At 46.9% G+C, this 15,528-nt stretch overlaps 1 protein-coding gene across 1 annotated transcript in view; it reads left to right on the top strand.

Moving 5' to 3' along the window:
• CEP164 (centrosomal protein 164) overlaps positions 1-15,528 on the top strand; it is a 45,732-nt gene that overhangs the window by 5,672 nt on the left and 24,532 nt on the right. The window contains exons 3-5 of the mRNA XM_081797360.1: positions 7,175-7,379; positions 14,286-14,441; positions 14,856-15,035. Of these exons, the coding sequence (XP_081653486.1) occupies positions 7,175-7,379; positions 14,286-14,441; positions 14,856-15,035 (541 nt within the window). The remainder of the gene's footprint in view (positions 1-7,174; positions 7,380-14,285; positions 14,442-14,855; positions 15,036-15,528) is intronic.

Raw genomic sequence — 15,528 nt, 5'->3', positions numbered from 1 at the left:
TTATGTTAATCCCCATACATTACATCATTAGTTCTAGATGAAGTGTTCCATGATTCATTGTTCGTGCACAACACCCAGTGCTCCATGCAGAACGTGCCCTCCTCAATACCCACCACCAGGCCAACCCATCCTCCCACCCCCCTCCCCTCTAGAACCCTCAGTTTGTTTTTCAGAGTCCATCGTCTCTCATGGTTCGTTCATGACATCTTTCTTATTAGAAATCCGTCAGCACTGTGCACAGTATTCCCGGTGCTGAGGATGCACAGTTGTGTTTGTAGGATAAGTTCATAGGATAGTGGTTTCTGTTTTGTTTCCAGTATCGGCCCTGATACCCACATTTGCCTTATCTATTTTTTTCAAAGATTGATTTATTTATTTCAGAGAGAGCGAGAGAGAGTACACGTATGGGGAGGGGCAGAGGGAGAGAATCTTCAAGCAGACTCCATGCCCAGCATGGAGCCTGCCTCGGGGGCTCGATCCCACGACCCATGAGATCATGACCTGAGCCGAAACCAAGAGTCAGACGCTTACCTGACTGAGCCCCTCAGGCGCCCCGACGTTTGCCTCACCGATTAATTTCTATCTTCTCTGTCTTTGTTTTTAAGTTTATACATATGTGTGCTGTTTTGCTTTTGGATCCTTTTTTCTAATGAGAAACCACATGAGAAATATAATCAGTATAGTAATACCTTAATGTACACACACCTAATAAATAAATAGCTGCAGTGTTTGTAAAAAGTAAAGCGGTGGGTGGAAGGAAGGAAACCGTCATTGGTTATGGGCCAGCCGTGCTTCGTGCCGGCCGCCTTCACGGTCCTGCTAGTGGTGGCCGGCGCTCCCTCAGCCTGTGAGGGAGCATGAACTCTTTCGCAATTTTTAAAATACCATAAGTCATTAAAATTTAATGGAACATGCCATCTTCTACCCTTTCAATTGCAAGAGTAACTACTGTTAATTGGTGAATTCCGTCCTGGCCTTGAAAACACACCCCACCCCCCACACACGGTTTTGTTTGTTACACATAAGTATGTCCTATCTACATTGTTGCTCTTCTCTGTCATTGTGTGGTCCACCTCAGCCTTGTAACAGCTACACACTTTTCCATATATATAGATGTGCCATAATTTTTAAAAATCCCGATTTATTTAACCACTCTTATATTGAAGGGTGTTTAGATTTTTTTCCAAATTGACCCTATGTGTGGGTCTACTTCTGGTTTCTCTGCTCTCTTCCACTGATCTGTTTGTCTACCTTAACACCAATACTGTAAGTACTGTTTTGATTACTGTAGTTTTACTATGTCTTGAAATCATTTAGGGTAAATCCTCCAGCTTTGTTCTCCATTTTCAGAGTTGTATTGTAGGTCCTCTGCATTTCCATATGAATTTTAGAATCAGCTTGTCATTTTCTACCAAAAAAAAAAATCCTGTTAAGATTTTGATTGGGAGCGCCTGAGTGGCTCAGTCGTTAAGCATCTGCCTTCAGCTCAGGTCATGATCCCAGGGTCCTGGGATCGAGCCCCGCATCGGGCTCCCTGCTCCGCGGGAAGCCTGCTTCTCCCTCTCCCACTCCCCCTGCTTGTGTTCCTGCTCTCACTATCTCTCTCTCTCTGTCAAATAAATAAATAAAATCTTTAAAAAAAAAAAAAAAGATTTTGATTGGAATTGCACCGAATCTATAAATCAGTTTAGGGAGAATTGACCTCTAAAATTATATGGAGTCTTTCAACCCCTGAGCAGGGTCTGTCTCCATTTATTTAAGTGGTTCTTTAAGAAATGTTTTATAGTTTTTAGTGTACATGTCTTGCCCATATTTTGTTAGATTTATTCCTAAGTGCGTATTTTTGATGTTTCTGTAAATGGTATATTTTAAAATTTCAGTTTCCTATTGCTTTTATATAGAAATAAAATTGGTTTTTGTATATTGATATTGTAGCTGGCAGCCTTGCTAAACTCACACGTGTCAGCTCTTTTTTTTAAGGTTTATTTATTTAAAAAAAAAAAAAAGGTTTATTTATTTATTTTATTTGAGAGAGCGAGAGAGAGAGAGAGAGAGAGAGAGAGTGCTCTTGGGTGCACAGGTGAGCTGGGGGAGTGGGGGGAGGGAGAGGGAGAAGGAAAGAACAGACTCCCTGGTGAGCATGGAGCCCAAAGCGGGGATGGGGGTGGGGGGTTTAATCCCATGACCCCAAGATCATGACCTGAGCCAAAATCAAGAGTCTGACACTCAACCGACTGAGCCACCCAGGTGCCCCATGTATGTCATTTCTAATATTTTTGTAGATTACATAGGATTTCCTACATACGTGATCACGTCTTTTGTGAAAAAGCCATTTTTACTTCTTCCTTTCCAATCTGGATGCCTTTTATTTTTATTTCTTTCCTTACTGCACTGACTAGAACCTCCAATAATAGAAGTGGTGACAATGGACATTTTTGCTTTGTTCCTGATCTTAAGGGATTGAGTATGATGTTAGCTGTAGGTTTTTGTAAATGTCCTTTGTCAGGGTGAGGAAGTTCCCTTCTATTCCTGCCTTGCTAAGAGTCTAAATCAGAAAGGATATTGGATTTTACCAAATGTTTTTTCTGCATCTATTGATAGGATCATGTGGGTTTTTTCTATTTCGGTCTTAATATGGTCAATGATATTGATTGATTTTCAAATGTTAAACTGACCTTACATTCCTGGGATAAAGTCCACCTGGTCATGATCATATACTATCAGATTTGATTTTCTAAAATTTTGTTAAGTATCTTTGTTCTAAAATAATAGTTTTTGTTTTTTTTTTTTAAAGATTTTATTTATTTGACAGAGAGAGACACAGCGAGAGAGGGAACACAAGCAGGGGGAGTGGGAGAGGGAGAAGCAGGTTCCCCGCAGAGCAGGGAGCCCGATGCGGGACTCGATCCCAGGACTCTGGGATCATGACCTGAGGCTGAAGGCAGTCGCTTAACCAACTGAGCCACCCAGGCGCCCAGTTTTTGTTTTTTTTTTAAAGAAAGATTTTATTTATTCATTTGAGAGAGAGACAGAGAGAGAGAGAACATGAGCAGAGGGAGCGGCAGGCAGAGGGAGAAGCAGGCTCCCTGCCGAGCCAAGAGCCCGATGCGGGGCCTGATCCCAGGACCCCGGGATCATGACCTGAGCCAAAGGCAGACGCTCAACCATCTGAGCCACCCAGACGCCCCCTAAAATAATAGTTTGAAGGGGATGAGGTAGGTAGAGTTTGGGTATTTTTTTTATTACCGATTACCAATTTTATTTATTCATTTTTTGTTACAAGTTGAGACCTCTTTTCTGGCTCAGAAAGTGATTCTGTTTATGTAAATGTTCTAGGTGTTCTCGATAAGAATGTAGTATCTCATTTTCCAACATAGGGTTCTATAAATACCCATTATATCAAGCATGCTAGGTATGTTTATGTCTTCCTGTATCCCTAGGCACTTTTGTCTGGTCTCAATCTGAGTAACAGTTTAGTTGAGTACAGAATTGTCTGTTGAATTTGACCAGCCCTTGGCCAATATTATGTACCATGATCTTCTGGTTTTCCTTGATAAGACCTATTTTCTTAGTCTCATTTGTTGTTCCTTTGTGGGTAGTAAATCTTTCCCCCCTCTGGTTGTTTTTATAATTTTATTTTTATCTTTGGAGTCCTGTAATGTCACTGCAGTGTATCAGGTATGTATTTATTTTTATTTCCTCAGTTTAGGATTTGGGTGCTTTCTTTCTTTGAGGACTCCTGTCTCTCTTCATCCCCCTTTCCTCCCCTGATTTAATGATTCTTCAAATTCCCACAAGTTCTCTTATGTTCTTTTCAGTATGTCTGGTTTTTGTTTTGTTTTTTTTTTTTTTTTAGAGTTCTGTTCTTTCATTATGGATTCTACTCTTTTTATCCCTACAGTAATTTTAGATGTAGTTAATTTTAGTCTTCTTTTGATTATTCTGCTATGCCAAGTTTACTAATGCTTCTCTTCACTGGTGCTGATTCCCTTTTACCGTGAACTGTCTTCCCATGGGGCTTGTTAATTATTTATTGTGAGTTTTGTGAATCCATCTTCTATAGAGTTATTTTCTGTGTTTTATTCCTAGGTTGTTGAGTGGCTTTATGATAGCTTGTGCCAAGGATTTTTTCAGTGGGCGTTAGGACTAAATTTTTACATTAATTTTCCGATTTGGGATTTTCTTACCACAATTTGGACTCTATGTGTACATGTGTCTTGGGGTTTTAATTTTTCATGGAATTTGATTTTGCCCGCCGAGACCTGGATTGGGTGACATGCTTCCTCGCTCCACTAGGTTCTTCTATTCATGGAATGAGCAGCTTTACGGGCCCAGCAATATGCAAGGGTCTCATTCCTAGTTTCCAGATTCGTGAAGGCCTAAGGCCATCTTCTCAGTCTGTCACTTGGCATTAAAACCCAGGTTTGAAGGGTCTCTATCCAGGTCAGACACCAGCCTTGACCTGTCACTTCTCACACGTACTAATCAGGCTTCACGTTTTCTTTCTGTTTCTGGCTGCTGAGAATTTGGCACCAGGTGAGGAGAGGTCAGATGTTTCCTTCAGTTTGGTTAAGCATGTTGCCTGAGATTTTGTATGTGTGTCTAGAGAAAAAAATTTTAGAATTTGAATCAATGTGTTAAGACATGCAAAATTTAAATATTGTTAGTTAATCCCAAATTACTTTCCATTGCAGTTTAACCATCCCTCCAGTAACAGTAGATATGGTTCATTTAAAAATATTATCAGTTAAAACACTGTTAACCCCCCAAAAATGATCAGTACAAAAAAATTGTCAATCCAGGGACAGGAGATTATACCTGATTGTTTGAATTTGCATTTCTCAAATTGTTCATTGAGTTGAGCTGGCCATCTGTTGGCCATTTGCTTATTTATACCCTTTGCCATTTTGTCTGCTGGGACGCTTATTTTTTTTATTTTGGAGAAGGTGAAACTCTGATTTTTCTGTGTATTAATCTTATACTACTGCTTCTATTATTTTCTTCCAGTCTCCTGTCTTTTAATTTCTTTACTCTTTCTCTTACCACACTGAAATTATACATTTTTTTAAAGTTTTTTTTTTTCCAGGTAAAACATACATAACATAAAATGTCCTGTTGTAACCATTTTTAGATAGACAGTTCAGTGGCATGAAGTAACATTCACAGTGTTGTGCAAGCATCCCCACCACCCAGTTCCAGAACTTTTTCAGCTTCCTAAACTGAAAGTCTGTGCCCACTCTCCCCTCCCCCAGCTCCGGGTAACCTCTGATCTACTTTCCGTCTGTTTATTAACCTCTTCTAGATCGTATACCCACAGTATTGGTCCTTTTGTGTCTGGCTTATTTTACTTAGTCTCGTGTCTGGGGGCTTCATCCATGCTGTCGTCCGTGTTAGTACCTCATTCCTTTTCAAGGTGGAATAAAATTCTCGTTGTATGTCTGTGCTGCATTTTGGTTATTCATTTGTTTGTCAGTGGACATCTGGGCTGTTTGCACCCTTCTGCTATTTTGCGTAATGCTGCTGTGAACATGGGCTTACAAATATCTGCTCGAATCCCTGCTTTCAGTTCTTTTGGGTGGAATTGCTGGGTCATATGGTAGTTCTATTTTTTAATTTTTAGGGAACCGCCATACTGTTTTTCATGGTGGCTGCACCCCCTTCCGTCCCCACCAGCAGTACACAAGGGTCCGGCGTCTCCACATCCTCGCCAACACCTGTTCTTTCCTGCTTGTTTGGTAGCAGCCATGCTAGTGGGCGTGAAGCGGTATCTCGCTGTGCTTGTAATTCTCACTTTCCCTGACGGTCACTGATGTTGTGCATCTTCTCATGTTGCTTATCTGTCATTTGTTATCTTTCTATCTGTCATTCCTGATATTTTTCTGCTTATTTCTGCATGTTTTCTCTTTTATTGGAATTGAGTTGAGCTTGTCAAGTTTTATAAGGAGCCTGATTGGGATTCTACTGGGATTGTATTGGATTTATACATTAATTTGAAGATTATCAGCATGTTTATAGACTTTTTTTTTAAAGTGGTCTCTGCACCCATTGTGGGGCTTGAACTCAGAACCCCAAGATCAAGAATTGTGTGCTCTGCCAACTGAGCCAGTCAGGCACCCCCAGACTTGAGTCTTCGTATTCAGGAACATGGACTGTCTCGCCAAATGCTTTTTCTTTTTTCCTTTTTCCTGACTTTTCAGTAAAGCTTTATAAAGATTTTGCACACTTTGGATTTATTCCTGGGTATTGTGTCTTTTTATATTGCTATTGTGAATCTGTGGTTTGTTTTTTGTTTTTCTAATAGCTGTCCCAATGGATTATTAATAGATCCTTTTTTTTTTTGAGATTTTATTTATTTGACAGAGAGAGAGCACAAGTAGGCGGAGCAGTAGGGAGAGGGAGAAGCAGGCTCCCCGCCGAGCAGGGAGCCCGATGCAGGGCTCGATCCCAGGACCGTGGGACCATGATATGAGCTGAAGGCAGCTGCCCAACCGACTGAGCCACCCAGGCAGCCCTGAAACACAGATTCTTGAAATGCACCTTTTACATTATTTTCTTTTTCTTCTTTTTGAAAGAATGTGGGGGGGTGGGCAGAGGGAGAGAGAGAATCTTAAGCAGTCTCCATGACCCTGAGATCATGACTTGAGCCGAAGTCAAGAGTTGGATGCTCAACCGACTGTGCCACCCAGGCGCCCCTACGTTATTTTCTTCTGTTGTTGATCCCCACTGGCTTGGATTGTCACCTCTTGTGAGTTCAGGGTCTTCTGCAAAACCAGGGTTTTCACAATGCCTCTTCTTCCTTACACCATTTATAAAAATATTAAGCAAGTTCAAGCCTAGAATATATCTCCAAGATCCCATGGCATCTGTACTTATCCATCTAAAACCAAATTTATTCCTACTCCAGTCTAGCATGAATTCCCAGGAACCCCAATGATTATACGTCTTCTTCTAGAGAAGTCCTTAGGTATCCCAATCCTTTGTTCCTATCTAAGTTAGCTCCTGTCTTAGCCACACGGTACCCTTCCATTCTGTGTTAATTCTCCCCGTGTCCTCCTGTCCTCCCCTCTTCTCTCTCCTGCCCCTCTCATGCCGTCTTTCTTCTCCATCTTTCTTTTTTCCCCTAAGTAGCTGTGGGCCTGAGCAGGGACTAACTCCTGACCTCTGCTCTCCACAGCCAGGACATCACAGGTGATATTTACTATTTCAACTTTGCCAACGGTCAGTCCATGTGGGACCATCCATGTGATGAGCACTATCGGAACTTGGTGATCCAAGAGCGGGGGAAGCTGTCAGCTCCTGGAACCATTAAGAAGAAAGACAAGAAAAAGAAAAAGGAAAAGAAAGACAAGAAGGACAAAGAGACCCCCAAAAGTCTGCTGGTGAGTTCGTGGCTGCCAGCTCCCAGAGAGGCCAGGGCTGAGACCTCAGGGGATGTTCGAAGCCTCTAGGTGTTTCCAGCTGGGAAGTTAAGAACAGCACCAGTGATTTCTTCATAGTACATCACCTTCATTCTGCCTGTCTCTGGCAAATTTTCCTTTTAGCTTCTAGAAATTCTTACTGCCTCTAAACAATTCCTTTTATCCCCCTTGGGAAGCACATGCTATGTAGTAGGATTAGTGAGCGAGAGCAGTCTGCTGAACATGGTGCTTTGCAGCAGTCCAGGAAGTGGGGTCATCCGCCCCTCTGGAGAGTGGGGGGCCAGGGGCACTTGACGGAGAACTCAGATGAGTGGAGTGTCTTCCCTCTCCTTTCAGAGCCAGGCCTTCCCAGTGTGGTGCAAATTCCTAGATGTCAGATGTAGCCCTAATTCAGTTGTCAGAACGCCAGTGCCTTCCAAATTCAACGAGAAAAGCTCTGGGCTTTATCTGCTCCTGTGGATTGTCTTTTTTGCCGGTGTCCTCGGTTAGTGGTGCATAATTGAAATTTGACGGCAGCATGATTACCTTGGTCTCGAGTAGCTTTTTTTACTTGGAGTTGAAAGCGCTTATTGTTTTATTTGTCCCTCCAGTGTGTCTGAACTTCAGAGACAGAGTTATGGCCCTGAATTTATAGGTAGAGAAGCAAAGACTTGGAGCCATCCTGACGTGAGGCCCAGGGATTCTTCACCCAGATGGGGGGCAGGCGTGGGGCAGGCGGGGCACGTTGAGGAGAAGGAGGCCCCATAGGAACCCAGGCCAGCCAGGTGGGGAGCATTGAGAATATCTTTTCAACCCTCTCATTTGTCCAGTTGATTTGCTTGCTGTCTGTAGTCTGTTTCCCGCCATGCTTAGTGCTTGCTTCTCAGTGAAGGTTTCGTCCATCTTCCTTCCTTCCCCAAGGCATCAGTTCTGCCATTGGATGGTTGCTGGTGAATTGGTCTTTTTCAGCATTTCCAAGTTCTACAGATACTCTTCCCTCCTTCCTCCCTGTGCACCCCCCTCCCCCACCGTGTATTGCTACTCACGATCCCAAGAAATAAGATAACAAGCCCATCCCTCCAGAGAGAGAAAAGAGGACGGGTAATTTCCAAATTGGTTGAATTTTCTGATGTTACGTGTTTGAAAGGCCAAAGATGGATAATGGGCTTTTCATTAGCACAGGACCACTTTAAATGATAATCAGTCTGGGTAGACTCTGGCATGACTAGGTGAGAGAGGGAACGAGGCGAGGGTTCTGGGGTAGAGGGTTGGGTGACAGAGTTCTGGGTGTGTGAGCAAGTGCTTGGAGCTCCCCGTTAAAAAGGATTCCTTTGTGGTTTCAGGAGCTGAGGATGATTGGATAGCCCTGGGCTGCCAGTCTGGATCTCAGGGCTCAGGACAGTGCCTCAGACCTGGGTTTTTCCAGAGGGCAGACCTGAGCCAGGTGGGTGACCTGGGCTCATGTGGCTTGGGCTCTCTGGTGGTGTGCATGCATAGGCCAGCTGGAGCTTAGTGTGAATGTTTGCAGGATGAGGTCTATCTTTTAGGGTTTCTTTGAGACCCAAGATTCTCTGACTGGTGTGGACCTCTCTTGAGCAGTACCAACTCGCGTCTCTGCTGGAAGACCTAGATGGAATTCCCAGGGCTCAGCTCACTGGCCATGTTTCCCTTCTCTCCCTTCTTAGACAATTTCTGGTGGTCTTTGGTAAGGCAGGTGGATTTTATGAAATTCACCAGTCACAGAACTGAGAGCCTGATGATACCTTAGGGATAATCTGGTTGGTGATTCAGACCTTTGTGATTGGTGAAGCCCTGTCTTCCAGTCAATTCCTCCATGGAGGTCCAGCATATCAAGAAAAAGTGAACCTTGGGGAGTAGGTCCTGGTGACGCCCCTTCCCCATTACCTGTATGCTACAGTGGCCTCCGGGGTACCCTGTGGAACCAACCGGCAGGTTCCGTGAAGCAGGGGGGTAAACCATTGATCTAGTCTAGCCTCCGCTTTATAGATAGGGAAACTAGGGCCCAGAAAACAATGAAGCCTAAGGGAGTTTTTAGCTTTTTTTTTTTTTCCCCCTCTTGGTTTGTGTTTTCCTTTAAATGGAGGGTGGGTTTCTGCTAAGGGCTTGCCAAGGGCTGAGGTAGCAAGTATAAATCAGAAGTGCTTTGTCTTCGTTTTCTCTGCATGTTTATGTACCCATCTAGGAAACACAGCCCGAGCAGGGACTTCTGCCTTCTTCCTCCCTTCTCCGTGGCCCATCCCCTCTCCCAGCACCCGGGCTTGCTGATCTGGACCCAGACCAAGAGATGCAGGCTAGAAGTGAGGGCTCCTTTAAGAAAGGGAGGAGCCCCTGCATGCTGGGTGACACCCCCTGGCCTCTCCTGGGCACCCTGCCCAGCAAGCTACAGCCACTCTCCAAAGGCCAAGCTTCTCGCAACCACCAGATCTTTGCTGACGTGGAGAAAATCTTAGGCAGGGCCCCAGCCCAGTGCAGGACAGAATTGGGTGATCAGCAGGGTCTGGGGAAACCCCAGAAGCCGACAGAGAAAATCTATCTGGGGTTTTCAGACCCTGAAATAGAAGAGCTGGAACTGAGGACCAGACAGCAGAAGCTTAGCGCTCTGGGCCCTGAGAACACCAGGCCCCTCCAGAATGGACAGGATGTGCTGGAAGGCAGGAGCCAGGCCTCTGTCCACTCAAAGCTTTCTGAAACCATCACCGGCCTACAGCTAAAAGGGGAGCAGCATGACCACCACATCTCCAAACGGGGCTCCACTGGCCCCAGGGGAGACAAGAGCCAGAGCCCCATTCCCTCACCGTCCCCTGAGGAGGACCGTTCCCGGTCCCTGTGTTCCTCTGACCACATGCCGCCTACCAGGAAGAGCCGGCTGCTCTTGTTAGATAGCGGCCCAGCCGACGGCCTGAGCCGACAGGGCATGCCTGGGGAAGGTGGGAGCGTGGGCAAGGGGAAGAGGAGGAAAGAGCCCCCGGGACTGTGGATGAGACAGGTCTCCAAGCTTGTCAACAAGGACACCCCCAGGAGCTGCCAGGAGGCAGGACCCGATGACCCCGAGATTCCAGGGGCCACAGCTAAAGACCCGCCTCAGGAGCTCTTCCTAATGCCGCCTGATCCTCTGGCGTCAGAGCTGGCCCAGAATGGCCCTTCAGGGAGTGCCCCTGGACGCTCCCCTGCCGGTGAGGAGAGACAACCCCCCGGGTCTCTAGAGCCCTCCGAAGAAGACAGGAGGCCTAGTGGGTCTGAGCCTGACTTGGAAAGCAGCAGCCTAGCTTCTTGCCTTGGCTCTCAGATCCTGGGTGAGGTGAACCACTTCCCTTGGGACCTGCAGAGCTCTCCGGGGTCTGAGCAGGGTGTGGGGGGTCAGTCAGGTCCCAGAGCCAGAGAGCAGCACTCCAGCCCCTTCCTGGGGCTCCAGTTGTCCCACATGCAGAGCTCTGCCGATGAGCAGTCAGAGAGTGAAGACTACTCTGAAGATCAGAGATTCTACCAGCACATCCTGCAGATGGTCAAGATCTCCAGGCGGCTGGAGGTCCTGGGTCTGCCTGAGAGCATGCAGGAGACGCCATGTAAAGGTATCGCCAGCATGGTCTGTTGCGTGGCGGCCGAGTCTTCCAGGATGTCTAGTGAGGGTGAGCACGAGGCCGTCAGAGCCATGGAGAGGGACTCAAGGTTTCTGGCTTGGGGGCCAGAGATGCTGGAGCATCCTCAGGAGGTGGCTCTTGCCCCTGCTGGGCAGGAGGTCTCTCAGCAAGCCTGTTTCCAGCCAAGCAGCAGCCCCCTCAGGCAGGGGCTAATCGAGCTGAGTTCCAGCAGAGGGCTTGCTGCAGAGCCAGGCAAGATGCAGCTTCTCAACCAGGTAGGCTTCCTAGCAAGTATGGCCTGTGGGCCTCCGTGAACTTGGCAGGGAGGGAGCAGGTTGAGCTGACGTCTTTACTCAGCCATCAGGCCTGCTTTCCTATTGTTTGCTCTCCCCTGGTAACTACTGATCCCTTAACTACCCAGGCTGGCCATCTTGTGGGCTGACGTATATTTCGTGTTTCTTGTACCTGTCACCTGCTGGACAGTGGCTGAGGGGATCTAGCCTTCCCTTCCCTGGAGCTGACTTAGTTCACGGGTGGGTCACAGGCTTGGCAGATGATCAGTTTTGAAGGTGAGCAAGGTGGCGCCGATCCTGGCACTCAGGCAGGATTTGGTACCTTCCCAGGATTTGGGAAGCCTTTCCCATTAGCTGATTATGGACAGAGGCTTCCCAAGTAGACACCCTCCCTACAAGCTCTCAATTTAGTCCCTTCTTGGAATCACATAGAACTGGAAAGTTAATACAGTCATGGCAGGGGGTGGGGGGCAGGGTGCTGGAGCCCAGAATCTCTCTACCATCCAGTGAGCTGCTTCTGCTCCTTGCTTCCCAGGGGGTCCCAGGAACCACGTGACTACCCTGCGTCAGGCTTGTTCAGACCTTGTTTGTACCTTTACTTCCTCCACTGCGGGGATTTGACATTGGATTGTGCTTTCCCTGTCATTCTGACCCTTTGTCCCTTTAACGAGTCACACCATATTCTTCATTCAGAAGAAGTCAAGTTGGAGCAGAGACCACGGGGGTCAATCTGAATTTCCCCAGCTATTCTGCTGTCACCCAGTTGTGGCTTTACCCAGTTGTTCCCTCTGGTTTCTAATTGCTGGAGTGTCCTGGTTCTCTGTTAGCTTTAATAACTACTGTAGCACGATAAATACCAGATAAGGGGCAGATGATCCTGAAAGTTTTAATTAGTCCAATGGCAGCAAGTTTATCCCCCCTGAAGGACAAGACCATGCACAGCCCATAGAGTTAATGGCCAGCTCTAGAAGATGACCAGCTAGGAGCCAGGGATGTGTCATTTCCCTGCCAACCACTGATTTGGTAAAGGCCTGGGAGAACGGAGCTCTCAGCATGCCTGTCTCCCTCCCTCAAGCCCCCGGCACGCCCGCAAATTAGCCATGTGAGGAGTCCGTACTTTTCTGTAAATAGTGTGGGAGGAATTTTGGTTGCTGATAGACTGGGGCTGGTTGGGAGGGCTGAAGTCAAGAGGAGCAGACCCATTTGCTCCCAGTTGACCTCAGAGAAGCTTTCCTGGGCTCCTTTTTGGCCACAACCAAGAGGTGGTGTAAAGTACTGGTTTGGAGATTGCCCTGGGTCCAGTCCCGTGTTTGTGCTCCCCGCCACCCCCCCCCCAGCCCCCCAGATGACCCTGTGACTGTGAGTAGAGGTCTTCATCTCCACCATCTCCATTTGTAGGGACTCTGGCCCGGGTTGTCGTGAGAACAGGAGAGATGGCATGTAAGGGCTGAGCCTAGCACCTGATGCTGGGTTATGTGGGCCAGTCTGATTGTTTCTGCCCACCGGAAGTACTCTACAGCAGGCCAGATGGTTAGGCAGTGATTTGGGAGTTTAAAAGCTCGGGAGTGGTTCTTATCCCCCTTTCAGGTGAGCATCTGCTGCCCTTCCCACACAGGAAGGGGCCCTGGTCAGAACCTGCCCAATGGTCTGGGCCCTTCAGCCCAGGTTGTAGAGGAGATGATGGGCCGCCTGCACGTTCTCAGCCTGACCTCCTCTGGGTTCCCCTTTCTCTCTTCAGTCCCCTTGGGATTAGAGAGGAGTGGTTTTGTGTTGTTTTATACATTTTAAGTTTGAGCAATGAATTTTAAAGAGCTTTTTGTAAATTGTCCCCAGAATGCTCTCCTTGCCCCTGCTGCTCAGCCCGATCTATAGGAATGTGAATCCCTCTAATGGCCATTCCACGTTGGGTAGCCCTGAACCACTCCCACGTGCTCCTCACGTTCATTGTCTCTTTTGAACTTCCCAACAGACCTTAAGTGGTAAGACACCCATCATCTCTGTCTTGCAGACGAGTAAACTGAGTACAGGATTCTGTGAATGAGCTGAGGTCTTGCAAACTCTGACTCCCAGGTGGTTTTTCCCATCCTCCCTAGCCAGAAGCCTTCATCTGGCTGGCGTGAGAATAGGGAAACTGGTCAGTCCTTTGAGCAAGGCTTCATTCAGCTACCTTCCTTGTCAGTGGAAGAGGGGAAGGAGAGTTCTTTCGTCATTCATGTATATTTTTTTAAAAGATTTTATTTATTTATTTGAGAGAGGAAAGAGGGAGAGAGAGAGCATGAGCAGTGGAGAGGGGCCGACGGAGAGGGAGAAACAGATTCCCCACTGAGCCCGAACCCCAATGCAGAGCTTGATCCCAGGACCCCGAGATCATGACCTGAGCCGAAGGCAGATGCTTAACTAACTGAGCCACCCGGGCGCCCCCATGTATTTTTTCCGTAGTTGGTATGTATTTTAATTAAAGTAATACATGCCCATATTGAACAAAGTCAAATAGTACCAAAAGGCGTATAACGAAATACAGTTCTCTGGTGTGTGTACCCCTCCCCAGAGGCAACTGCTTTCTTCTGCTGTGTACTTCCACATTTGTAAATAATATGCTTAGACTGCTTTTTCTTGGTTCATCAGTTTTAAACTTCTTCTATTGAGACTTCTCATTCTGGTAGATGAGGCTTTTGTCTCTGCCCTCCGTGTCCCCCCACTTCCTATGTGGCTTCTGAAAGGGGAGCAGAACCCGCTGCGGCATCTGCCAGATGTGAGCAAACCATTCGCTGTGCACCAGCAGCGGAGTTAGAAGAATCAGCAAGCCAGCCTGTGATTTATCACACAGTTGGCACAATGGTAATTTCTGGATGTTGTGTTTCATTAACAGTCTCTGAACGGAGGTGGTTTAAATTTGAGCGGGCAGGATTTAGATGTTTTATTTTTATATCTGTCTCTGGCACTCTGAGAGCCATGTGGTTTCTTGGGTTTGTAACAAGATGTTTTGTGTTGTCCAGGCCCTCGGCTCCTCATTAGCCCCAGTCCATGTCCCTCCTGGGGGCCTGGCTCCCTTGAGAGGCCTTGTGGATGCCCCGGCCTCCGCTCTTCGTGGATCGCAAAGTGTGGGCCTAGGGAGCTCAGTGGAGTCTGGTCCGCTTGGAGAACTCATGCTGGTAAATGATTTCTCTCGCATTCAGTGTATTTAGTGACCCTGGGGTCTTTGTGCGCCATGCTAGGAACGGTGGCGCATAGATAAGAAAGAGAGGGCATGGACCGAGTCCTCAAGAGTTCATGGGCAAATTGGGAAGCTGGGAAGGCAAATCACACTTGTGTGATGCTAGACGTGGACTCTGGGCTGCAGAGGATAGACCCACCGGGGCGGGGGGGAGGGGGAGGGATTGCAGTGCTCATTTCCCAGTTCTTACAGCTGGGGCAGTCAGAGTCAGGAAGGGATCCATGTGAGCTGGGGTTGCTGGGGTCAGCTTCCTGGGCTTGGCCGACTTGTGCTGGGAGACATACAAAGAGAGTGGGGAGAGCATTCTGCAGGTCCTTAGCACGCCCCTTGACTTTCCTTCTCTGCTTTGGAGCCTTCACAGGGTCTCAAGACTTCTGCTTATACAAAGGGTCTCTTGGGCTCCATCCATGAGGACAAGAATGCTCTCAGCCTCTTGGCTTTAGGGGAGGAGACCAACGAGGAGGATGAGGTGGAGAGTGACAACCAGGTAATGATGAATCCTCTTTCTGCCTTGGAAACCCTTTGTGCTATTTAAAAAAGAATTTATTGTAGTCAAATATATATCACGTGCAAGTTACCATTGTAACCACTTTTAAGCATGCAATTCAGTGGCCCTAATTACCTTTACAATGTTAGACAGTCGTCACCACTCTCCGTCTCCAGAACTTGCTTGCAATCCCAAACAGAAACTCTGTACCCATTAATGAGGTATACCCCATCCCTCCCACCCCCCACCACTCCAGCAACCCTCAGTTTGTTCCTGAGATTAAGAATTCCTCATATCAGTGAGATCATATGATACATGTCTTTCTCTGATTGACTTATTTCACTCAGCATAATACCCTCCAGTTCCATCCACATCATTGCAAATGGCAAGATTTCATTCCTTTTGAGGGCTGCATAATATTCCATTGTATATATATACCACATCTTCTTTATCCATTCATCTGTTGATGGACATCTTGGCTCTTTCCATAGTTTGGCTGTTGTGGACATTGCTGCTATAAACATCAGGGTGCACGTAC

The sequence above is a fragment of the Leptonychotes weddellii genome, chromosome 11, assembly GCF_054177405.1.
Source record: "Leptonychotes weddellii isolate Sample4059 chromosome 11, ASM5417740v2, whole genome shotgun sequence".
Lineage (NCBI taxonomy): Eukaryota > Metazoa > Chordata > Mammalia > Carnivora > Phocidae > Leptonychotes > Leptonychotes weddellii.
Note: the sequence above shows the minus strand (reverse complement) of the source record. Positions and strands in the feature narration are given on the sequence as shown.